Raw genomic sequence first — 27082 nt, forward strand, 5'->3', positions numbered from 1 at the left:
GCGAATTATTTCAGCTCATCCCCCTACACTATCCCAAAATCTCCCTAATGTGGCTGAGTTGACTACATTAGCAGGTAGGGCATTCCACGCCCTTACCACTCTTGCGTAAAGAACCTGCCTCTGTCATCTGTCTTAAATCTATCACCCCTCAATTTGTAGTTATGCCCTCTCATACATGCTGACATCATCATCCCAGGAAAAAAACTTCCACGGTCTACCCTATCTAATCCTCTGATCATCTTGTATGTCTCTATCAAATCCCCTTTTCGCCACCTTCTTTCCAATGAGAATGGACCCAAATCTCTCAGCCTTTTTTCATAAAACCTTCCCTCCAAACCAGGCAACATTCTGGTAAATCTCCTTTGCATCTTTTCCAATGCTTCCACATCCTTCCCGAAATATGGGGACCAGAACATTTGACGGAAGATATTCCATTAATCAGTTGTGGTGATAGTGACCGGGAGGAGGGGTGGGTTGGAGACTGGGAGTGACAGAGAGGGAGTAAGAGAGGGATACCACCCAAAAATACCATCCCTGACAATCAACTACAATTTGGCTTAAGGTTCCAGGCTACTTTGGTTAGGACTGGATGAGACAGAGCTAGTCTATTCAGAGAGAGGTAAGGATGGAAGAGCATGTTGAAAGACCTTGGTAATAATGCAACCATCCTATCAGAGTAAAACTGCATTCCTATCAAACTTGATGTTAACACTTTCAGCTTTCAAGCTGAGGTGGTGGCGGGAATGCCACTGGATACTAATTTGGAGGCTCTAGGGTGCAGGGGAAGATACACTGTTGCTGGAATTCAAATTCCACCAATAAAAAGTCTGGAGAAAAATGGAATGAAAGGCAGTCTCAGTGGTCGACAAAAAACTAGCACTGACGTCAGGGAAAACCTAGTTAGCTCACTAATAAGTGGTAGAGGTAGGAAATTACCATTCTTCCCATCTGGTCTATATATATGACTCCATATCAACAGTAATGTGGTTAGCGTCTCAAGTTAGGATGAGCAACAAAATTCTGTCCTTGCCAGTGACACCCTCATCCTGGGAAAGATTTGGAGGCTCTCAAAGTAAGTAATAACTTGCCAGCTTTAAAGGCAAGGAGATCTAAGTTTTAAAAATGAATGAAACAGCTCACTGACTCTTTCTAAGTCAAACTTAACTGTTAGCAGTCGCCAAGACGATGGCGGAATGTACTGAAGGAAGTGATACCAGGTTACACAGACCAAGCATTTCAACACGAAATGTTGTGTGTTTAGGAATCAGATTTCCATCAATTGACACAACCTCAATAAAGCAATGTGTTAACGATTGTCAAAAGATGCTTTCAGCGCTCATACTTTACCATTTATTCAAACTACATTTCCTACTTAATCAAAGCCAGTGATAGATGCACTGATGGTCAGCGATAAATGATATTCTTGAACACTGTACACTCTCTTTTAACTTCCATTATAAATTCCTACACTCTCATGTATAACTGAAAGTGCCAAAGGAAATCTGTCAGGTTGTATTTACACCCTTTAACTGGTGGAGGTGCACAAGTATCATCATTGACAGTCTATAATTGCAATGTGACAAATTTACATCAACAGTTAACAAGCACAGGCATGGACATTTATAATGGAAATGTGAATAAATTAGTTTAAAATTAGGATTGAATGAATTGCTTTTGAGCCTCCTGGTCAATTAATCCCATTCAAGGCTCTTCTTCACCTGGGGCAATACTTCACCTCGATTTCTCATATACAATGCCACAACCACACATAGGAAATACATTGTCATCCTCTATTCCTTGCTTTCATTCTCGACCCTCTTCAAATAATTAACAATTTAGTTCCTGATATCTCACCACACCTTAAGTTCAATTTTGACTGCAGCACCTCCTCCTAACATTTGTGCTGACTTACATGTGTCCCTGCACCTGATGAATTTAACTGTAAATTCTTCCATCACCTCAGTCCATCTCATTCCTGTTACCTCTCCAGTTTTATAATTCCTCTTGTATTATTGACTCCTTTGACATTTTGTGCACCTTTCCACGGTAATGAAAGTATTTTGCTGCCAGATCGTCTGCAATCATTTCATAAATCTCTCTGTACTTCCTACCATTATTACAGAATAATTCTTGTCTATCGCTTTGGTCATGCTTTTCGTTATTGGTTCCTTGACTCATTTTCTCAATTTTCTGTGTTGTTGTCATTTTGAGCAGATGTTGTTTTCTCAGTTACTAATGCTGCAATTTATTCCCTACACTATTTGTGAAACATAATCCCAACTTAGAACTGGAATGGATTCATCATCTATTGCGCATGGTCCCATCTACACAATTCAGAAAAGCCTGTAAACGACGGAGCTAATTATGGGGGCTGAATGGCTTTTGTTGTTCCTTCATAAATCCCGAAGATCTGCATAAAATATTGCAATGTCACAAAGTCTCTATACAGTATGGAATAAAAAGCTCACTTTTAAAACAAAAATTCCACACTGAATGGAGAGGCAGAAGGATTCCAGACCTAGCTCTGTGCAATTGGAAACCTAATGTTCCTCAAGCAATTTTCAGTGTAGGCAGCATCTGCTCAGGCAACAGGAGACATCACTTTGGTTACTCAACATAAGGTCAACTCAGGCCTCATAAACCGTGCAACAAAACACTTTACTTCGGGTCTCATATGAACAGGCTCCCACCTCAAGATGAAACAAATAAAAATTACTCCAATGAATGTTACATTACTCTGTGAAATATAAGTAACCTGAGAGATTTTGCAAGAAATCAATGAATTGAGGAAAGTGGATTAAAATCAGATGTTGGTTTGACAATAAAAGCCATGGCGTTTTTATATTGCATCAATTTCCCCATCTTTGCTCCATACACGTGAATCTCCTCAATGGTGCATGCTCCAATTCTATCAAGATCCCTGGTTCTTGTTTCTGTCACCAAAGAAAATAAATCTTTTTTTCCTTTATGGAAATCTCCTTTGATCCTTTTAACATTTTAAAATCTCGGATAAAGAGGAACAGTGCAGCACTATAAAATGGATTGGACCATGTATCGTTGATTGAACTGCAGAGATCTCCTCTAAACTCTCCACCATTTGGGGCAATGACTTAAGGTACAGGATCACAAGCTGCAGAAGTGGTCTGTTGCCTTGCCCAAGAGGTAATTGCTCTTGAGTGAGCTCCAATCATGTCCACACATCATTTATTAGCCCATGTGGGAAATTCCAAGAAAACGCAGTCGTGCCTCATTGAAAGCTCTTGACACATTTTTCAGAAAAGCCAGGAGCAGGGCCCAGGGATGGATTTTTGCTGATCTAACTCAGTCATTGTCGTCCGATAGTAGTCATCTCCTCCGCCATTACAGTTGTTGACTAATAGCAAAAGCAGAAAACTATTCTGTACTTTTCAATACAGGATTTAATTTTGTTCCAATAAAATATTAAAGTGAAAGCTAAAAAAGTAGTGTGATTTATGAATCACAAGTTCATAGGCTTCACAGAAAAAGTATATTGCAAAATATTATGAACAGATTTGGTTCCTTAATATTAGCACTAGACTCAGTCCAAAGAAGGCTCAACAGCCCGATTTCTACTATGGTGGGCCTGTCTTACAATGAGAGGCTGAGTGGGTTGGATTTACGTTTATTGGAATTTGGAAGAATGAGAGATGATCTTCTTGATTCTTAGGGGACTGATAAGGTAGATGCGGAAAGATTGCTTTCCCTTGTGGGACAGTGTAGTTATGTCTTCTGGTTCTAAAGAGTAAAGGTCACCCACGTAAGGCAGAGATGAGAAGGAATTCCCTCTCTCAGGAGGATAGTGAATCAATGGAGTTCTTCATCACAGACAGCTAGTTCGTTGTCTAAGGTAGAGACAGAGTTTTAATTGGGGAATCAAGGTTATAGGAAAGAGGCAGGAAAGTGGAACGGAGGATGATCAGATCAGCCATCATCTTATTAAATTGCAGAGCAGACTTGATGAGCTGAACTGCCTGTTTTGCTCTTATGTCTCTTTGGCCATGCAGCTGCTGGCTCACTTCTTTTTATTATCAAAAGCTACTTTTTTGCCCTGAAATAAAGAAATCCTGACAGCCTTCTTTCATTTCTTGATCTTCCACCTTTAATGAAGCCAACCCTGGATACGGTTTGTTTTTTCTTATTATTGTGTAATGAGTTTTCAGTTGTGACTGTCACGGATAAACAAGGTGACAGGACAACAAGGTGGCAGGAGAACATGCAGCACAGAAAGGACCTTGACAAGTACACAACTGCAAATATTTGTTAAAATACGTAATCAACAATCTTCAACAAACAATGTCAGGCACTTAAGCAAATTTATGAAAAATATGCAGAGCTAAAGCAAGCGCAAAGTTTGGCAGAAGCCTCATTTCAACACAGCAGCAGGGGCATTGGTTTTCTGTAAGAAATGCAACCCAACAGCGGGAACATCTTGCCAACCGGAACCTAGCGGTCACCTGTCATGTTCTCTCTCAGGTTCCAAATGACAGTTCCTGACAGTGAGTGGAAGGTCACCAGTCACAATGCACTTCATAGGACAAGATGAACCAGATAAAGATTTGGTACTCGACTGGCAACACAAAATCTCCCATTTTAACACAACAGGTAAGAAGTAATTCATTCTATTCTGTTCTACATATAAAGTACATATCTACATAAGGTCAGTGCTGATCTGATTTTGGCCTCAAGTCCACTTTTCTGTCTACCTTCTCTACTACTTCACTTGACAATTATGAATCCATCAAATTCAGCTTGAAAATCTCAATGACCCTGCCTCCATCATTCTCAGGGGAATAGAATTCTACAGATTAATGCCTCTCCAAGACAAGAAAAAAGTCTAATCTCCAGTATAATTAGGAATCTTCTTATTTAGAAATTATGTCTCCTGACTCTTATCTCACATTAGGGAGAACATCCTTTCAGCATCCACTCATTAAGTCCCCTCAGGATCTTAGTTGATTCAATAAGATCAACTCTCATTCTTCCAGTTGCTTAAGGTCCAACTTGGTCAACGGTCCTTCGTAAGATAATGCACCTTTATCTCAGGAATTAGTAAAATGAACCTTTTCTGTATGACTCTTATTGAAATTAAATCCTTTCTTAAACAACAAGGCCATAAACTATATGTAGTACTCAAGATGTGCTTCACCAATGCCCTGCCATCTGGAATAAAACTTCTCAACTTTTATATTCCTCTAAAAATAATTTTAAAAAATTCCATTTGCCTTCCTAATCACTTGCTGTATCTGCAGGCTAACTTTTAAAAACTTGTTCCAGGACACCCAAATCCCCCTCTACCTCCGAGTTCTACAACCTCTCTTCATTTAAGTAAAGTATTGCTTTTCTATTCTTGCTGCCAACATGGACAAGTTCAGAAACTCCCATGTTATACTTCATCTGCCACATTTTAGCTCAATCATTTAACCTAGTTATATTCCTTTGCAGACTCATCATGTCCTGTTTGCAACTAGCAAGTTAGCAATCATAAACTGGGTTATTCATCCAAGTCATCGATAGCGATTAAATTGTTGAAGCCCCAGTACTGGTTCTTGCTTCACTCCAATCATGGCATCATGCCAAACAGAAAATTATCCATATATGCCATCTGTTTCACGTTAACTAACCAATTCTCTTTCCAGGCTTATGTGCTAACCTCTACATCATGAGCTCTGTTTTTGTGTAGTCATCTCTGATAGGAGGTCTTGACAAATGCCTTCTTAAAATCCAAAAATGCTACATTTCCAGATTCCCCGTTATCCACCTTACTTAGTATTTCCTCAAAAAAATCAGTCATAATAAATTAGTGAAATACAATTTTCCCTTTCACAAAACCATGTTAACTCTACCCAATTGCATTATGTTTTTCTCTGGGCCTTACTAAAACCTCCTTAATAATACCTTCCAACATTTTACCTTTGCCTAGGGCTTCCTGTCTCTATTAAAAAAATTGACATCGAATTAAACTAACTTGTAGGGACTAAGAATACTGCAAACATTTAAGTCCTCAGGTTACGAACGAGTTTTGTTTTTTCTGCTGTTCGTAAGCCAAATTTATGTGTAAGTCGGAACAGATATGGGGAAATTAGTCAGCCCGTTTGTTAGGCTGAAACATTGTAGGTAACTCGGATTTTTAAAAAATAATTTTTTTTGAAAAAAGAGACAGAGCATTGTTCGTAAGTATGGGACGTTTGTAACCCAAGGACTCCTGTATACATTTACCTCTACAGTGTAGAAAATTAAGAAAACGTAAATTCCATTTGCTGCCTGGAATGGCAGGGTCCTACGTGAGCCTCAAACTCAGTTGGTTTCTTCCATTTGAAATAAGTTGATTTAAACTCTGATTAGTTCTACTGTAAGATGTTAACCTTTGAAATTAACAACATGCAATTATAAAGCATATGAGGATGGAGAAATTACGTGAGCTGTTGTGAAAATCAGATAGAAGCATCTGCTACAAAATAATTCCTTCAGAAAGGTCACATTGCTCATAACATCCTATCTAAATGTTACTTGTAAGTGAGACATACCTGCACAAATTAGATGTGTCAACGTAACTAGACCTAGTGAAACACTGTAACTGACCAACTTCCATTCAGAGTTCAAGCCACAACAGTTCAGCCCAATTATCAAACTCCTGTGTCCAGCTCAACTGGTTTAACCCTGGTGATGTTAACATTTATTCTGAACATTAACCAATTACAGTATATGTACCTAGTTTATACGTCAGAAGTTTTGAATCTCTTTGATGGTGATTAACAGTTATTTTTATGATCCAGGCCAACAATAAAATATATGAGATTGGGGGAGAGAAGGGGGGGGGCATGTGAGGGCAGTGGTAGGAGAGAGAGATGAAAGTCATGCATCCAAATAGAGAACATGTGGCAGTGGGACCCTTTATGTCAATACTAGAGACAAGGTTAATAGCTGAAGACATATCTTTGTACAAATTTTACAAGCAGCATTTTAGGATCCTCTAAATCTTCAAACTTGCAAACATTAATGAAAATTAACTGTGAATGTTTGGAAATGGCTAAAGGAATGGAAGCAACTAACTATGTTTAGTCAGCAGTGTAAACAGAAGTTGTAAAAAGTCTGCCGTTAACCTCTCCATTCCCTCACTGTATGTGAAACAGGATTAGATCTGCTTTCCAGATAGTTATATTTTGGTTTCATAGTACAGAAATAAGTAGCAGATTCTTCTGTTGCCACAGAAAGAAATTGGACGCTTACGAACCTAGAATGGTAGGTTTGGTGCCAAGGAGTGCTGATCGTGCCCTGAGATATTTGCATCATGCTTGAATCTGGTTGATTTTCCACTAATTTTGTAGAATGCCAGGAGTGAGGTCGGCCTGTCAGTTCAGTCCGCCTGTGAACAGAGAGAGAGAAAAAATGCAGCTTATTAACAGTAAGTCAGTCACAAGGAGCAAGTCTGATCAAGACAGTTTTTAATTGTACGCTTATTCAGTCCAGTAAATAATTTCCACATTTACTTTCATTCTATATTTGCTGACATACAAAAAAAAGCTTTCATTGTTTTCCTCCACTTCTGAGTTCTTCTGCAAAACAATCACTGTGTTCAGTATGGAGATACATTTAAAGCAGGCTTCAGGGAAATACAGGAAATTTTTAGAGATTAGAGAGTTCTGAAGTAAACATTCTCCAGATTGCCTCACTTCCTCACTACATTGTAATTGTAAAACTGAAGTTGAAAGCCCATCTCTAGTTGCCCCTTTTTTTAAAGCAAAGTGTTCCCTCCCATACAATTCCTTGAGGAATGAAGCATCCTAGTCTATGCAATCTTTCATTTTCAGTCATGCTCCACTCTCATGACAAGAACAGGACAGAGAAGGGACAGCACCTCGGAAAAACAACAGACAGGCAGGATTCTTTATCCCAGTACCTGCTACTAAAATATGACTGAAACTATTTGGAAGCTGTACTGCTACATTAAATATGTTGGAACTCTCCCTTTGACAACTTTGGACCATAAAAATAGTCAAAACTCTGAAGTTTGTGTTGCTGCAATGGCCCGATCTATTAACAATATGTTACTAGAGAAGAAGTTCTATCAAACGTGAAGCAGAGTTGCTATCTAATGTCAAAGGTGCAAACCAGTCTTCAATTCCCCAGTTGTCACATTTTCAACTTTGGTTTTGCTACCAGGCAGTGACACAAAGTAAAAGCTGATCATTTGTAGGAGAGATTGCAGGTAACATCAACAGTTACTTGAAGCTACATCATCAGCTTGTCTTTTTCGAACTATGATATTGATTTTGGTGAACATTCCCACTGGTGATCTAAGTAAAACGAAACGGGACTGAAAACATTCTTGGAATTGTCTCTTGCTTGATCAAGCACATTGAAAATATGCTTCAAGACTTCAGAAGGTAGCTAATGGTAAATTAACTAGTTTCATAAACACCACACTAACAGCTAGATTCTCCTCCCTATAGAATTTACTTTTGGAAGAACATCGGTGTGGATCAAAGCAAGAAAATAATGGAAATAAATCATATCAAAGTCAAATAACCATCATTTACAGCTTTCCTTTGAGAGTTTCTAATGAAAATATAATTTAGAAGTGACAGCTTTTTGATTCTTCTTTCAAATTTATTAAAAGTGAAAAATAAAATAATTGATCTTTCAGGTTCAATGGCCAGAGAGAGCAAAGTATTCCAAAGCAATAATTTAAACTCATTGCCACATATTTCAGATACACAATTGTGATAAATTGAAATTATTTTGATCTATTACAGGAATTAGCTTTCAGGTAAGATGAAAGCCAGGAACATGATGTTAAAAACTACAGATTGCTTTAATGAAAAACTGGAATTTCTTTCCTCTGCTTTTCCCCAGAATTTCCCTTTCATTTTCTTTTTAAAGTACTGATTTATTTACAGCCAAGCTCCATGAGTGTCAAATGTAACTCAATCAAAGTGGCCACCAACGACATGGGGCAAAAACCAGACTGCATTGCTTTGGTTGCCTTTATGAAGGTCAATGGAACAGCATACTGTTTGGGGTTTTTAATTGGTTGCTGACAAGATAAAATGTGCCAAACTGGATTTCTAATTTTATAATAAGATTACTTATTAGCCTGGTCATTGTAACTACACTTGGTCTGCTCTCCATTCAGTCTCAGCATAAGCACATCTTTCTAGCAAGGCTCACTGGACAACAATCAATAATCAGAGGCTTGGCTGAATCCTTTTCTCCCAAGCCCAGAATTCTGGGTGCGACCAACTAAAAACAAATCACAGAAAGAAAAGCATCGAAAAGATTTAAAGTCTTAAAACACAGGTCTGATTTCTGAAGACAGTGTTGCTGCAGTCGTACACCTTATGCTTTGGTGAAGTTGCAATGTACTTGCCTCAAAGTTTCAAGGTATAAAAACCAATGCTCAAAATAAAATTGGTTCTACGCACCTTGCACTAAAGTACTGGACTTCTAAGAATAAAAGATGGTAAAGGCCTTTGGAAATAGATTTATGTTTCACGTTTTTTGAAGTTCTTTTACCTCTGTGCACCACCCATATTAAATTCAATGTTGGCACACAAAAGAGATTATAGGGACCACACACACATTCTGTGCTGAGTTGTTCACAGATAATCCTCTGTTATGTGTTTGAATTTGATGTGAGTTCTGTACTTTTGGAAACAGTTGCCTCCATTCTAACAAGTCACTGAAACACCAGTTGGATACAAATTATTGCAGCAGTTTAAAAAAACCCACTAGTTTTGGGATAAACATGAATACCTATACTTGTAACTATGAAAATGTTCCCTCCATGTATTTGAATAAGTTTTTTTACATTTAGGGAATTCATTTGACTCCTTGGCAAACTTAGCTTGATACCAAACTTGAATAGTCTCTGGCAGTCCAAGACAGCACTTTCTATGATCTCTCTCAATTCTCCTACAAAGTCACAATCAGATTTGAGACCCACATGGTCACAGATGCAGTGCCCTGAAATGGAAATCACTTTCCAGAAACGCAAACACAAAAATAATTGGGCGCATCAAATTTCCTTTAAAGTGCAACACAAATGCAAGTTGACGGTGATATTTTTAAAAACTGCAATACATTTCGTATGTCTTCAGTTATGTTTCTTCGTTTTGTGGGATGCATGTGTTGCTGGTTGGCCAGCATTTATTACCCGTCCCTAACTGCCCTTGAGAAATTGGTGGTGAACTGCCTTCTTGAACTTCTGTCTAGTTGACCCACAATGCCATTGGGAGGGAATTCCAGGATTTTGACCCAGTGAAGGAATGGCGATATATTTCCAAGTCAGGATCGAGAGTGGGTTGGAGGGGAACTTGATGATGATGGTGTTCCCATATATGTACTACTAACTAAAAATGAATCTACAAAAAATTTGCAGAGAATAAGAAGTGCTGGATAGGTGGATTAATCAAGTGAAATGCAGGGCTACCGGGTAGGGTAGGGGTTGAGTCTGAGTGGGATGCTCTTTGGAAGGTTGGTGTGGACTCGATGGGACAAATGGCCTGTTCCACACTATCAGGATTCTATGAAGAAGTATTTCCTTAATGACAAATTAGCTATCTTTTTTGAAAGAATCATTGAGAGATAAATAAACACAAAAACATATCGTTGAAATTTGCAATTTACATTACAAAAACATTCATTACACCCTTTTTCACTATTTCTCAGAACCATGGAACTCATTACTTCTCTCTCCACTATACGTTGATTTCCAAAAGTCAATCTTAGTATCATTAAACCACAATTACTCTATTTACATCCTCTTCAACAATGTATGTAACATCTTTTCTGCAAAAAGAAAGAACCACATCTTCATGAATGGTTGGAAGGCATACTGACAATGAAACAGGAAGTTTACAAGTTGGTGACTGAAAGCATCAACAACAGAACTGATTGTGAAGGTGGTAAAGGAGTGGGAAGATTTAAGGAGCGAAGTTCACATAATTTCCTCCTACTACTGTCACTACTGGTCAGGCTACATTGTGTTTTGTCCTTCACCCATACCAAAATTAAAAACAGACGGAGTTTAATTTAGAAAAATGTGAAGTGTTGCATTTTGGTAAGACAAACGAGGGCAGGATTTATACAGTTAATGGTAGAGACCTGAGGAGTACTGACGAACAAAGACACGGGGGGGGGGGAGCAGATACCTCATTCCTTGAAAGTGGTCTTGCAGGAAGACAAGGCGGAGGAGGAGTTGGTCAGAACACGGAGTATAGAATGGGTACAATTACAACATTTAAAAGGCAGCTGGACAGGATTCATTAACAAAAGAAAATTAATAACATTCATTAATACATTTTTTTTCAACTTGGCCTGGGTCCAGAGATCCGCAGATGGTGAATGTTGGGTGAGTTGGCATGGAGAGAGTAAGGGCAGGGGAGGCATAATTCATGAGCTATAAAGGGTCGTGGGTAGGGGGAGAATCATGAACTCACTTGGGTTGGCCTGGATAGGACATGGGGAATCAGTGTTGGTTAAAGGGGAGAAGGTGAAATGGTGTAGGATGCATTTCATTTATTGTTTTCTTTGCAGAGCTTCAGTACCACCAGCACCCATAGATGCCTCAGAACTTTTTTTTTAAAAGAATGTTGGATCTAATTCCTACTCACACCTACCTGTCCTCCCGCTGATCTAGAATGAACAATGGAACATGTAGGGCAGACTTTTAGGATTGGGTGTGTGGAGCCAGGAATATTTCCAACTCTGCTTCTGACAGCAAAATGAAATTTTAGTCCACAGCTTTCTTAGAAACTCGGCAATTGCTTCAAGCAAGCTGACATAGACCCCCAAAAATCTAAATGTCGGAACCAAAAAATTGGTTCCGCATACCCACATGAGCTATCTTGGATTTACACCCTAGTAAAATGTTAAGCTGCATATTAAAGTGGTGTGTTCTGGTCCAACGAAAGTATATTAATCTTCAAAAATGATTAAAATAAAAAGAAAGAAAAACAAAAACATATTTGAATTTTCAACAGATGAATCAATTTACCAAATATGTTACTTCCATGGTCACAATCCCCCAGTGTTCCAGCACCTCATACACAACCTCTGGGCCTAGTTCATTGTGATCCTGCTTTCTCTCCTCAGTTCAGATTGTTGATGTTCTTGTCTGGATCAGTTGCTGGGAGCCAACTTCATCAATTTCATTAATTTTACCCACCCTTAGCCCATCAGGCAAACCTTTCTCCATGATTTTTTCTGGGATGTCTTGTGAACAAGCTTGAGGCATTCACAATCTCAAACGTACTAATAATGTAACTTTGACCAAAGCTTGGTCTTAAAAGTGGGAACCCGCTGCCCCTTACTCAGATTTTTCACTTGGGTATATGTTCCTCCAGCTGCTCCACTGCTATTGGCCATAAAGGACATAAGACACAGCAGCAGAAGTAGTCCATTTGGAGGCAAAGGTTTAGTCGTACTATTATTAAACTAGTCACGCAAAAACTCAGGCAATATTCTGTGGATTTGGATTAAATTCCCTCAATGGCAGATGGTGAAATCTGCATTCAATAAAAATGTCTGAAATTAAGAATCTAATGATGACCATGAAACCATTGTCGATTGTAAAACAAAACTCCATCTGGCTCACTAATGTCCTTCCGGGAAGGAAATCCGCCATCCTCACCTTGTCTGGCCTACATATGACATCAGGCCCACAACGATGTAATTGACTCTTAACTGTCCTCTGAAATGGCTTGGAAAGCTACTTGTTTATAACAATCACTACAAAGTCTTAACAAAGAGATGAAACTGGATGATGATTTGGTATTGACCTAGACACCGGAAATGGCAAAATTAGTCCCGTTGACTCTGTAAAGTCCTCATACTGACATCTAGGGCTGGTGTCAAAATTGAGGGAGCGGTCTCACAGACAAGTGGCAGCCTGACATTGCAAGCTATGATTCTGAGAGTATGACTATGTCCCAGACGCCACCATCACTGTATATGTCCCGTCCCACTGGCAGGACAGACCCAGAAGTGGTGGCTTAGTGGTACCGTCAGGAGGGAAATGTCCTGGAGTACTCAACAATAATTCCAGACCCCATGAAGACTCAAGGCTTCAGATTAAACATGGGCAAGGAGACCTCCTGCTGATTACCATGTACCTTCCTCCTTCAGCTGATGAATCAGTACTCCATGCTGAACAACACTTGGAAGAAGCACTGAGGGTGGCAAGGGGGCAAAATGTACTTTGCAATGTCCACCACCAGGGATGTGGCAGTGTTACTATTATCGAACTGGTTGAATCCTGAAGGACATAGCTGCTGGACTGGGTCTGCAGCAGGTGGTGAGGGAACTAACACTAAGGGAAAAAAAAATGACGTGACCTCGCCAATCCGTTGGCTGCAATTGCATCTGTCGGTGACAGTATCGGTAACCAGCACACAGTCCTTATGGAGCCAAAATCCCACCTTCATATTGAGAATACTCTCCATTGTGTTGTGGCGCTATCGCCGTACTACATGGGACAGACTTCTAAGATCGAGAAGCTCAAGACTGGGCATCTATGTGGTACTGTGGGCCATCAACAGCAGAATTGTAGTCCAACACAATCTGAAACCTCATGGCCTAGAAGATCTCCCACTCAACCAATACCATCAAATCAGGGATCAAACCTGGTTCAATGGAAAGTGCAGGAGGACATGCCAGGAGCAGCTCCATACATACCTGAGAATGAGGCGTCAACCTTGTGAGGCCACCAAACTGGACTACTTGCGCACCAAACAGCATAAGCAGCAAGTGCTAGATAGAGCTAATCAATCCCACGACCAATGGTTCAGATCTAAGCTCTGCGGACCTGCCACATCTAATAATGAATAGTGGTGGATAATTAAACAACTTACTGGAGGAGGCAGCTGCACAAAAATCCCCATCCTCAATGATGGAAGAGTTCAACACATCAGTGCAAAAGAGAAGGTTGAAGCTTTTGCAACAATCAGCCAGAAGTGCCAAGTGGGTGATCCATCTCTGCCTTCTCCAGTGGTCCACAATATTGCAGATACCAGTCTTCAGTCAATTCAATTAGCTCCATGTGATATCAAGAAAGGGTTGGAAGCACTGGATACTGCAAAGGTCTTGACAACATTCCAGCAATAGTATAGAAGACCTGTGCTCCAACGCCTATTGCATCCCAGCCAAGCTGTTCCAGTACAGCTACAACACTGGCATCTACCAGACAAAGTGGAAAATTGCCAGAGTATGCCCTGTACACAAAAAGCAGGACAAATCCAACCCAGCCAATTATTGCCCTATCAATCTACTCTTGATGATCAGTAAAATAATGGAAGGTGTCATCAGTGCTACCAAGCAGCACCTGCTCAGCAATAACCTGCTCAGTGACTCCCAGTTTGGGTTCTGCCAGGGCCACCAAGCTCCCAAACTCATTACAAGCCTTAACTGAAACATGGACAAAAGAGCTCAATTCCAGAGGTGAGGTGAGAGTGACAGCCCTTCACACCAAGGTTGTACTCAACTGAGTATGTGGCATGTAGGAACCCAAGCAAAACTGGAATCAATATTGTTACGAATAATTGACCTCCCAAATCCTCAACTCCTGACCACCACCTACAAGGTGCACGTCAGGATTGTGATGGAATACTCCCCACTTGACTGGATGGGCGCATCTCCATCAACACGTAAGTTGTTGACACCATTCAGGACAAAGTAGCCCGCTTAATTGTTACCATATCCACACTCTCGACCACTGAAGCAGCAGTGTGTACTATCAGCAGTGTGCACAGCAGAAATTAACCAAAGATCCTCAGACAGCACCTTCCAAACCCATGACTACTTCCATCAAAGGAAAAGGGCAGAAGATATGTGGGAATATCACCTCCAAGGTCCCCTCCAAGCCACTCACCATCTTGAGTTGAAAATAGATCACTACTTCTTCACAATCGCCAAGTCAAAATCATGGAATTCTCTTCATAATAGTATTGTGGGTCTACCCACAGCACATTTACTGCAGTGGTTCAAGAAGGCAGCTCACCTTCTCAATGGCAACAAGGGACGAATACTAAATGCTGGCTCAGCCAACAATGCCTAAGCTCCATGAGTGAGTTAAAAAGACATTTGGCCCATCATGTCATTTCCATCAATGAGATCATGGCGAATCTGACAGACCTCAACTCCACACTTGCCTTTTCCCCATTCCCCTTGGGGGAATTGCCTTACTGATTAAAAATCTGACTATCTCAGCCTTGAATATTCTGAATGACCTAACTTTGTTAGCACTCTACAGCAAAGAATTTTGCAACATTTACCAACAAATCTCACTTTGGTACCACTAGTGCATCTTCCTCCTTGAAGGAGCTCAAGCTTCTTCAATATTCTTTCCTTTCCTTTAAAATCCTTGTAACCTATCACTGGCAAATGCTTCTTTCAAAACTCTCTTGTTTGGGACCATTTGATTGGTCCTGAAGGATGTGGTTGCAGATTTACATGGTTTCGATGATGTCAGGTTAACCATCGGTGAAACATCATTGAGCATGTGACAATGATAGCTGTGGTGACAGAATTCACCTGTTCAGTTGCAGTACCAGTTTTGAAATGCTCTTGTCTGTAAGCAAAAAGAGAGTGCAAGATTGGGCAAGTACAGTAACTCTTCTCTTCAAGAAATAACCTAAAATATGAACTTACTGCAGAACTTTATTAGAAAACAGGCTGTAACTGCAATTTTAAGTACAGGTTGAAGACGTTGAATGATGTCTGATGAACAAGCTAAAAGAGCAGTCTGTGTAAACAGTCCTGAAAAAAATAGATACAGTTCATACTACTTTGTGCTATCTAATGGCTTTTGGGATTCAACATGTCATAGCAGTGATAATCTGTCTAGGGAGTAGGGTGAAAAGATCACAGAGAGATTAATTTTGCGTCTGGGCGTATTCAATCACAATAAGAATGTGACACATGAAAGACAAGCTAAAACAAGTATTTTAGGAAAGAAAAGGAATAAAAAGGGCACATGTGTACTGTAACAAGTGTGACAGCACTTCAACCAGGGTCAAAATATCTTTAGACAGATCAGCTTTCAATCTTTTTAGCATCACGTTTGATAGCTTATTTGATGTGAAGGCACAGGGGAAATTTTAGATTTGTTATTTTCATCTACTTTAATAGAAAGTAAAATCTGGAGAGTTGCAAAGTATTCTGTTAATTCAGTACCACCCATTTTCTGCATTATTGTACGATGTCAAAATACTGATACTATTTCAGAAAAACTGACTGACAATGCATTTCCTTATATTTAGTCAGTTGCTTTGATACAATTAAATTACATCATTAAAAGTTAACACTCCCGTGAGGTAAATGTTTCCAAAGGCTATACTAACAATAAATCACTTGGGGACTAGTTTGCAAAGCAAAACAGTAAGTTAATATTTGACATTATGTCACTGCTTTGAAGTAAGAGACTGAGTCAGAGTTCATTAATGGCAAAATGAATTGATTAGCAAGACTTTTTTTTCAGCATTCAGTTATAGACAGTTGGAGATACATTTCTCTGCTTTAAACAGAATTATGTTCAGGCTTTCTTCCTTGCCACACCTCTACAGTTTGCATTGAGAATGGTGAGGTTATACCATCAAGATCATCGCCACCTGCTTTAATGACAATGAATAGTCCACTGAGGGGAGTCAGCTGAACATTAACCTTTTCCAGTTAAGCATTAAATCAATATATCAGCTTTCGTTAAACAAGTTATTAGTGAGGTTAAATATAGGAAGTCACTCACATTTAATTCCATGCTTTTCTTTTGACATTCACATTGGGCTGGATTTGACGTGCCCTTGCTGGATGTATTTTTACCAGTGTTTGCCCATATTTTGTCTCTTTGTAAACAACATGACAAAAGCTGATCAGTATGGCGTCGAGGAGCCCTAGCAAAACTGGAGTCAATGGGAACTGGGGGAAAACTCTCTGCTGGTTGGAGTAATACCTTACATCTGGCACAACCACCTTACTATATATTTGGGAGGTCAGTCATCTCAGCTCCAGGACATCTCTGCACGTGTTGGGCAATATCCTCGGCCCAACCATCTTCAGCTGCTCCATAAATTCCTTACCCCAATGTAAACTGAAATGGGGATGTTCACCTATGACTGCACAATGCTCAGCACCATTCATGACTCACCAGATACTGAAGCAATTCACGCTCAAATGCAACAAGACCTGGACAATATCCAGGCTTGAGCTGACAAGTGGCAAGTAACATCTGTGCCACACAATGTCAGGCAATGATCATCTCATTACTGCCCCTTGACATTAAATGGCATTACTATCACCAAATCCCCCACTATCAATGTTCTGGAGGTTACCAATGACCAGAAACTAACTAACCACTAAACACAACAGCGAAAAGAGCAGGTCAAAGCCTAGGGATACTGTGGCAAATAACTCATGACCACCATCTACAAGGCATAAGTCAGGAATGTGATGGAATACTCCCCACTTGCCTGGATTGGTGCAGCTCCAAAAATACTCAAGAATCTTGACACCATCCAGGCCAAAGCAGCCCGCTTGATTGGCACCACTCTCACAAGCATCTACTCCCTCCATCACCAATGCTCTGTAGCGGCAGTGTGCACTGTTTACAAGATGCACTGCAAAAATTCACCAACGATCCTCAGACAGCACCTTCCAAACTCACGACCAATTCCATCGACGTACAAGGGCAGCAGATACATGGGAACACCACCACCTTCAATTGCCCCTCCAAGCCACTCACCATGCTGACTTGGAAATATATCACCATCCCTTCACTGTTGCTGGGTCAAAATCCTGGAATTCCCTCCCTTAGGACTGCCTACCGCACATGGATGCAGCAATTCTAGAAGGCAGCTCACTTAAGGGCAACTAGGTACTTACAATGATGCACCTGAAAGATTCCTCTCCCATGTTTTGTTTCTGCTTTTGATATTCAGTTACTTTCAAAGGAGCCATTCATTTTTTATTTGGTCATACCAAGTTCAGTGACCATGGGCAAGCCTGTCTGAGGACCCAATGTCATCATCTATGCTGCAAATATCACAGTGACACCCCTGAGCAAAATAAAAGCAAAAGATGCAAAATATAAATAACATCTTGCAATGTATGGGGATTTGTCAAACAACTTGACATATTTATCAAAAATCATTTGTTGCATTCCTTCAGAAATCTGTGACCTTCATTTGATGAAAGTGCCTCTCTCCCAAATGGATAATTTTCATGGTTGCTGGTGATAAAATGTGCAGTAACTCTAACATTCAAGATGGTAAACCCCTGGCAACCACTGACGATCTTATAATGTCTATGCACAAGTATACAGGCAACTTGTGATTAGTGAGTAACCCTAACCTGGCAAAGAAAGTTCTCAGAAAATAGTCCTAATTAATGACCTGATACAATAATTAATGGTCCAGAAAGCAAACTGACTGCACAATCCTAACAACAAACACAATAAAAGACAAACAGTGGATCATTTTAGCTGATTAATGATCCACATTTGAGTCCACGTTCAAGATGATTCATGACTTTGACCTTTATGTCCGACTTAAATGGAGTTTCTTGCTCTTTCGAATCTCAACTTTTGAGATGTTCACCAGCAGTTAACTGACAGTCACTTGAACAAACACTCACTTGAAAAAGTGATCGTATCTTGGGTAATTAAATTTATATGCCGCACTGGAGAATTCAAATCAATGCAATATACCCCCTGAACAGGGTTTTGCATTAAGTAGACCATCACTTTGCACTGAAAACTCGTTTGCATAAAAAAGTAGTTGTGACAGTCACGTTTTGGTGTGAAGATTGGGCAGTGGAATCTGTACATTTTTAAAATGGAAGAGACAAGGTGCAATCAACATCTGTCCCATCAAAATAGTTAGTGGAAAGTCAAGTGATTTCTGCTGTAGTTTCTGAATAGAGAGACAACTCTCTGGATTTTTATGTGTAACAGGGGATTGGGAAATAGTGGCCTACCTTGGGATAAAGAGCGTGCCAAATTGAGAGTTTTGCTCGGGGGAGGGGAGTAACCAGTCAGGCCTGCCACACCCTCAGACATAATTCAGAGGCAGCTGCCAAGATGGCCGTTCTGAAAACCTGCCTGTGTTTTGAAACTTGACAGCCCCACCTCCTCCCAATTATCTGTGCACCCTGGTGGCTCCCAGCCTCATTTCTGATGAAGGGCTTTTGCCCGAAACGCCGATTTTCCTGCTCCTCGGATGCTGACTGACCTGCTGTGCTTTTCCAGCACCACACTCAACTCAGCTGTATAAGGCCTTCTAGCTCTCATCCACCTCACATTCTCCATCCATTCGAGGTACCAAATTACACCCTTCACATACTCCCAAGGCCCTTCCATGTCCTTCACACCAAGTTTTGGCACTTCAATGCTCTGTATTAAGTAATTCTTATTACCCTGTAGATTAAAAAGTCATAATTTATGAAGAATGTTTTTATGGCAGCCCGACAAAAGTGTCAATCATCCAGGTCTTTTAAAGTATCAATAACAGAAACTACAAATACTTGAAACCGCTTTATCTTGTGTGAATAAACACTGTGGAATTGACACAATAGTGCAGAATCAGAGCTGTCAATCGAGCAACCTTTTCTTTAGCCTCAGTATACATTATTGCATTTAATCTCGGTATGCATTGGCTGAGAGCCCAGAACATGGAATGAAGTGTTGAAGCATCTGTGTTGTAGAGAAAGCATTTCCCTGCTGACCTGAAAGGAGAGGAGGACCCTATCTGATCAACCTGTCAAAGTAGGAAGTATCAAGTAGTAACACAAACATTGGCTATGTGGTTGGTCATGAAGAGGGAAGCTGTAGACTTCAGGTAGGTATGAACGATTGCTCAGACAAGCAGAAATGTGGCATAAGGAATTCAACCAAGTCAAGTGCAAGGTATTTCAGGAAATCAAACAAGGTAGAAAATTCACAAAAGGAACTGAGAAATGCAATGGAAGAGAAGTGAGTGAGTTTGGAGTAAAAATCCACAGATCTCTGAAGGAGTAGACCACGTCAATAGGGTGGTTTAGAAGGACTATGAAATACTCTTCCAATAGCCAAGGCACAGAATGTAAGAGTAGGAAGGTTAGGTTGGAGCTATGGAAACCTTTAGGTCGGCCAGAAATTAGGTACAGCGAAAGTGAGTACATGCAGATACTGGAGATCAGAGTCATCAATTCTTGATGAAGGGCTTTTGCCCGAAACGTAGATTTTCCTGCAGCTCAGATGCTGCCTGCACACTCTGGCTCTAATCACCTCATTATTAGGAAGGGTGCAGTGGAGACTTAAAAGGACCTGAAAAATATAGCTATGGAGGAAAAATGTGAATGAAGCAGACAGGCTGTGAGGGCCCTGAATATAGTGGATATGAAGTGCCTAAACATCTTATTAGAGGGATCAATGATTCAAGGACCTCTATTTAAAGTGATTAATGGAATGATTAAATGAGACATGAGGGAATTGCTTCATGTATAGGGTAGCAAAGATCTGAAACTCACTGCCTAAGAGTCAAAATCCCTCATCTAAAAAACGTATCTTAGTGAAGTGCCATAACCTTGAGGAATATGGACTAAGTGCCGGAAAATGGGATGATGCTAGTTGGCTTGCTGTTTGGCAGGTTCAGATACAATGGGAAGAACAGTCTCCTGTGCTGCACTTCTTCTGTATTGTGTAAATATTCTAAATATCTGAAGGGAATTTGGGGAGTGTGTAAGGGGATGGCAGGTCATGGATTGGTCCTGAGAAGAAACAGCATGGACAAAATGGGTTAAAGAGCATTCCTCCAAGCTGTAACAATACTACGATCAATTCTATGATATAACACAGAGAGAAATAGCATTGATACATCTTTAGCAAAAACAGATTTGCCTTTACCGAAAGCTGGCCACAATTCTGTCTGGAGAGTCAAATGTTTCCAACTTCCTTTATCCAAGAATGATGAGAAGCAATCCATCCAGCTTGCACTGCATACGTCTTAAATGGAACTGAAATTTATTCATATGATTTACTTCTTGCACAACTGCTAATAGCACAAATCTATGCTTTGTCTCCAGATACCATTTTGGCTTGAATGCACGTGCACATGAGAGTGTAAGTTTCACGAGAGTGAGTTTACAATACAGGGTGTTCTGTGAGCACACATCGTCTTTTCTTCTGATTTAAAACAAGACAAAAGCCTGCTTGCGTTTTTGCTGTAAAACATTCCTTCTAAAACCGTATTATTGTGTACAACAGAAGTGAGAAGGAAGTGGAGAAATCTCACTATCTCGTGCTCTCTGTAGCACAATATAAATGCAACCTGAGGCTTTCTGATCTTTGATCACTTATCGGCTTTAAATTACAACCAGGACATGATATTTGCAGAGACTATAAAAAAAAAAATCGGCAATTTTTTTCTTAATTAGTGAACTTTTACTTAGTTCCTCCTTATATACAAAATTAGATGGCCTGAATTTGTGCTGCAAAGTAATGATTTTGTACATGCAGCTAAACTGACTTGAGATGCTGCTGGTATGTCCTGTTCTGGGAGTGAGAAAGCATCATGATGAAGTAATGCAGTGAGGGGTTAGAAGGGAAATTGAAAGAATGCAGCTTTGCAGTAGAAACATCTCTTTAGAAGTCCAGTCAACCTTAAAAATACTGCATGAGACATCCCAGCTACTGTCTTGTTGATTGCAATTTTAAAAACTACTATATTCTGCAGTGGAACAAACATCTATTTAACACAAATACTTGGCATGCAAAATATTGTTCAACTGGGATAACGTAATTGCAATAATGTTGCAGTCAGATCAAAAGAATGGAATCAGAATGAATCTAAAATATATGCATTAGCTAGCGCCTTATTGATTATGTACAATGAGGAAGAAGAAGACACCAAGGTGATTATTAAAGTTATGCTGAACTAAGGTTTCAGCCAGTCCATTATACAAGAAAAGGTAAAATTACTTCTGCTTCCTGGAGAAAAGCTTCCCAGTTTCAAATTCTTTGTTAGCTCATCAGGGAATGTTGTTCACAGAAAAATACTGATATCTAGTTAACACAGCTATTGACATTTGTGTCAGAGCTAACTCTGTTTTTACAAGGCATATTAGGATCAGGCAAAAGCTGTGGATAACCATCAAGCTCCTGAATGTAGTGGATGTAACAGGATCAGGTGTGATCAGAGGCCAAATACTGTAGTCCTTCACGAGCTAGTTGTTCCATGATGCCATGACAATAGAATCCAATTGATAATAAAAAAAACTATTCATAGAAAACCGGAACAATCTAGCACAATAAATTTACTTCCTTCCAAATGGCATGGTTATGGAAAAGGCCATCAGAGAGAGAGAGAGTGAGAGTGAGAGTGAGAGTGAGAGAGAGAGAGTGTGAGTGAGAGTGACACACACATGCCCAAACTCAAATACTCTTTTTGAGTGTTACAATAACCACAGCTGCAGATCTCATTACAGAACATTTTCAGCCCTGGACACGAGGACTGTAGAGTGGGAGGAACAACTAGTTTCAATATCAAAGTGGCTTTCCACTAGGACAACATCAAGAGCCACACAATATCAATGCCAAGAAATGATCATTTCTTTGAGACTACACCCAAGACCACTGTCCTCTTGACCTTTAATGGTACTACCATTGCCAAGACCCTTGCCAACAACAGCCCATATAATTGGTATTGACCCCAATGCATATATGCATTTCCTTTACTTCACTTCCTGAAATTCACCTGTAGACTACACTTAACAAGGGTGTTGTCATTTAGTCTATCACAAGCAAAACACCTTTCTCTAGATGAATGTTGACCAACACTGTAATCATTTGTACTGAGGCATCAATGAAAAAAACATGATCAGAGTTATGTAGACTCTGAAACAAACCCAGAGAATGCTGGAGAAACTCAGTAGGTCTGGCAGCACGCGTGGAGACAGAAACAGAGTTAATGTTCTGAATCCATAAGACACAGGAGCAGAAATTAGGCCATTCAGCTCATTGGAATCTGTTCCACCATTCAATCATGGCTGATAAGTCTCTCAACCCCATTGTCCTGCTTTCTCCCTGTAACCCTTGATACTCAAGAACCTATTTATCTCAGTCTTAAATATACTCAATGAACTATCCCCCACAGCCTTCTGTGGCAATGAATTCCATAAATTCACCACTCTCTGGCTGAAGAAGTTTTTCCTTCTCTCCATTCTAAAATATCTTCCCTTTACTCTAAGGAAATGCCCTTGGGTTCTGGTCTCCTACCAATGGAAACAACTTCCCAACATCTACTCGGTCGAGGCCATTCAGTATTCTGGATGTTTCAATTAGATCCACCCTCATCCTTCTAAACCCCATCGAGTATAAACCCAGAGGCCTCAAACATTCCTCATATGTTAAGCTTTTCATTCCTGGGACCATTCTTGTGAACTTCCTCTGAACACACTCCAGGGCTAGTACATCCTTCCTGAGATTTGGGGCCCAAAACCGCATACAATAATCCAAATGTGGTCTGACCAGAGCGTTACAGAGCCTCAGAAGTACATCTCTGCTTTTATATTCCTCTCTAAATAAATGCCATCACTTCATTTGCCTTCCTAACTACTGACTCAACCTGCAAATTTACCTTGACAGAATCCTGGACTAGAACTCCCAAACTCTTTGCACTTCAGACTTGTGAATTTACTCGCTATTTAAAAAATAGTCCAAGCCTCTATTCTTCCTACCAAGCTCACGCTTTCCCATATTGTACTCCATATTGTATAATTTCAGTCAGACTTGAAATTATAACTGTTTCATTGGGCAAAGATGCTGTCACACCTGCTGAGTTTCTCCAGCATTTTCTGTGCTTGTTTCAGATTTCCAGCACCAACAGTATTTCAGTGCATATAACCTATGTTATAATGAATTTGGGAGTGAACAAGGCACACAATGGCTATATAAACGAAGAACAACCTAAGAAAGAGAAAGAATGCGAACTTAACTGTCACTTCTTACAACCACGTATTTCACAGTTTATTCATTACTTCTGGAGTACAATCACCATCACGTGGGCAAACACAGTGACCAACATGCACATAACAAGTTTACTAAACTGAATTGTGATCCATGATCAAATAAATTGTATGGTGATGGTATAGGTCGTCTGACTCTAGTACACTCTGCAAACTCTTATTTACAGTACTACACCCAATACTGTTCTTTGTAGGTACATCTCTCACTAATCCAGATTATTCCATCCTTTCTTCACAGTCTCTTCCACATTACTGATGTCATGGTTACAACCTAGTTTGCATCACCATCTCATTATCATATCGGTTCTCATTATACTACATCATCCACTTGTGCAGCCAGACGGAAGGCCTCAGTTTAAAAAGTGTCTCACCTAAATTCACCATTTTCCACAAGGGGGTATCAGCCCATATTTCATAATCAGGTCCTGAAATCCAAGACCTTCTGTCTCAAAGGGGCAATCCCCACAGTGACAGGCTCTCATGGTAGAACTGGTCTCTCGGATGGTGTTAATTAGATGCAGACAGGATTCCCATAATTGCCCACGACAGGGTTACAATTGGGGCAATGGCAGGTGGATGGGGGAAGGACATTAGAATGAGAAGGGGATTGCAATTCAGCTCTTTAAGCCTGCTCTGCCAATTGGGGTGGCACGGCGGCTCAGACGTTAATACTGCTGCCTCACAGCACCAGGGTTCCAGGTTCAATTCCAGCCTCGGGCCACTGTCTCCGTGGAGTTTGCACGTTCTCCCCATGTCTGCATGGGTTTCCTCCAGGTGCTCCAGTTTCCTCCCACAGTCCAAAGATGTGCAGATTAGGTGAATTGGCCATGCTAAATTGCCCATAGTGTTGGATGCATTAGTCAGAGGGAAATGGGCCTGGATGGGTTACTCTTCGGAGGGTTGGTATGGAAGGGCCCGTTTCCGCACTGTAGGGAATCTAATCTAATCTAAATCTAATCATGGTTGATTTAATCTCGGTCTCAACTCCACTCTCCCACCTGATCACCATAACTCTTTACTCCAATTCTAATTAAAAGTCTAACTTCTCCTTAAATTTAGAATAGAATAGAAACCCTACAGTGTGGAAACAGGCCCTTCGGCCCAACAAGTCTGCACTGACCCTCCGAAGAAAAACCCACCCAGACATATTCCCCTACCCTATTTACCCCTGATGTACCTACCTTAAATAGAACAGAACCACAGCAACGAGCACCCGAGCTACAAATCTTCTCACAAATTTTGAACACCTTAAATATCACTGAACACTTGGGGCAATTTAGCATGGCCAATTCACCTGACCTGCACATCTTTGGATTGTGGGAGGAAACCGGAGCACCCGGAGGAAACCCACGCAGACACGGGGAGAATGTGCAAACTCCACACAGACAGGCACCCGAGGCTAGAATTGAACCCGGGTCCCTAGCACTGTATGCCAGCACTGCTAACCACTGAGCCACGATGCCACCCTGCCATCAAAATTTGTTCAGTGCCCGAAGGTCTACCATCTGTTGATAGAATTAATTATTTGTTTTTAATCTGTCACTCCTTAACCTAAATGTATCGTCTCTTTTTCTAGATTGCACTAAAAAGGGAAAGCTCCACTTCATTTCTATCCACTTTGTCAATGCCCATTCGCATCTTATATACTTTAATCAGATCTGCTGTCATCTTTCTAAAGTGTCAGAGTATAGCCTAGCCTGCCCAATCTCTCCTCATAAAAGAAGCCTTTCACATCTGGAACTAACCTGGTACATCTTCTCTGAACTGTCTCCAATACAATTACATAATTTCTCACGTAAGAGAACTAACATTGTACGCAGTTAAATTAGCCTTGTCCATTCCACCATAAAAAATTGTGGCAGGTCAGGGCCAGGGACCATTAGTTCAAAGATTCCAATACAGTTGGATCACATGAGATCCAGGGACACCTAGCCAACTGGGTAACAAATTGGCTTGATGGTAGGAGAGAAAGGGTGGTGGCAGAGGATTTTTGCCGGACTGGAAGCCTGTGACCAGTGGGTTTGGGGCTGGGCCTTCTTTGTTTGTCATTTATATGATTGATTTGGATGAGAATATGACACATGGTTAGTAACTTTACTGATGACACCAATATTGGTAGTATAGTGGACAGTGAAGAGGTTATCTAAGAGCTCAATGGATCTTGCTCAACTGGGTCAATGGGTCAAAGAGTGGCAGATGGAGTTTAATTTTGATACATTTAGAGAAACCAGGGCAAAACTTACACAGCTAATGGTAGGGTTCCAGGGAATTTTGTTGAACAAAGAGACCTAGGAGTTCAGTAAATAGTTCCTTGAAAGTGAAGTCACAGGTAGACAAGGTGGTCAGTGCATTGAGTACAGGAGTTGGGGCATAATGTTGTGGCTGTACAGGACATTGGTGAGGGCTCTTCTGCTGCACTGTGCACAGTTCTGATTGCCCTGCTATATGAAGGATATTATTAAATTGGAAACGGTACAGAAAAGATTGACAAGAATGCTGCTGGGACTGGATGGTTTGAATTACAATGAGAGGCTGGATAAGCTGGGACTTTTCACCTGGAGTTGAGGAGTGACCTTATAGAGGACAGGCATAGATAAGGTTAATGGCAAAGGTCTTTTCCCTAGGGAAGGGGAATCCAAAATTAGAGGGCATAGGTTTAAGGTGAGATGGGTAAGATTTAAAAGGGACCTGAGAGACAACTTTTTCCACAGTGTATGGTGCATATATGGAACGAACTGCCAGAGGAAGTGGTAGATGCAGGTACAGTTACAACATTTAAAAGAGGTTTGGATAGGGATATGAGTAAGGAAAGGCTTAGAGTAATATCGGCCTAAAGGGAGGCAAATGGGACCAGGAGACAGTAAGAACTGCAGATGCTGGAACCCAGAGTCAATAGATGTGAAGCTGGAAAAGCACAGCAGATCAGACAGCATCCGAGGAACAGAAAAGTCAATATTTCAAGCTGAAACCCTTCGTCACTCTGACAGTGGAGAAAGCCAAGGATGGATATGCAGCCAGGGGAATGGAAGGGGTTATTAAAATGGGTTGAAACTTTATTGCTGGAACAGCACAG

At 40.5% G+C, this 27082-nt stretch overlaps 1 protein-coding gene across 8 annotated transcripts in view; it reads right to left on the reverse strand.

The window, feature by feature from the left end:
- The window catches only part of shroom3 (shroom family member 3), a 442567-nt gene that overhangs the window by 37592 nt on the left and 377893 nt on the right, over positions 1-27082 (reverse strand). For 7 of the 8 annotated variants that reach the window (XM_043695357.1, XM_043695296.1, XM_043695305.1 and 4 more), the window contains one exon: positions 7253-7384. In XM_043695357.1, coding sequence (XP_043551292.1) covers positions 7253-7311 — 59 coding nt within the window. In that variant the 5' untranslated portion in view covers positions 7312-7384. Of the gene's footprint in view, positions 1-7252; positions 7385-16759; positions 16779-27082 lie in introns of those variants that run through there. The other variant, XM_043695333.1, reaches the window with a different exon arrangement.

The sequence above is a fragment of the Chiloscyllium plagiosum genome, chromosome 1, assembly GCF_004010195.1.
Source record: "Chiloscyllium plagiosum isolate BGI_BamShark_2017 chromosome 1, ASM401019v2, whole genome shotgun sequence".
NCBI lineage: Eukaryota > Metazoa > Chordata > Chondrichthyes > Orectolobiformes > Hemiscylliidae > Chiloscyllium > Chiloscyllium plagiosum.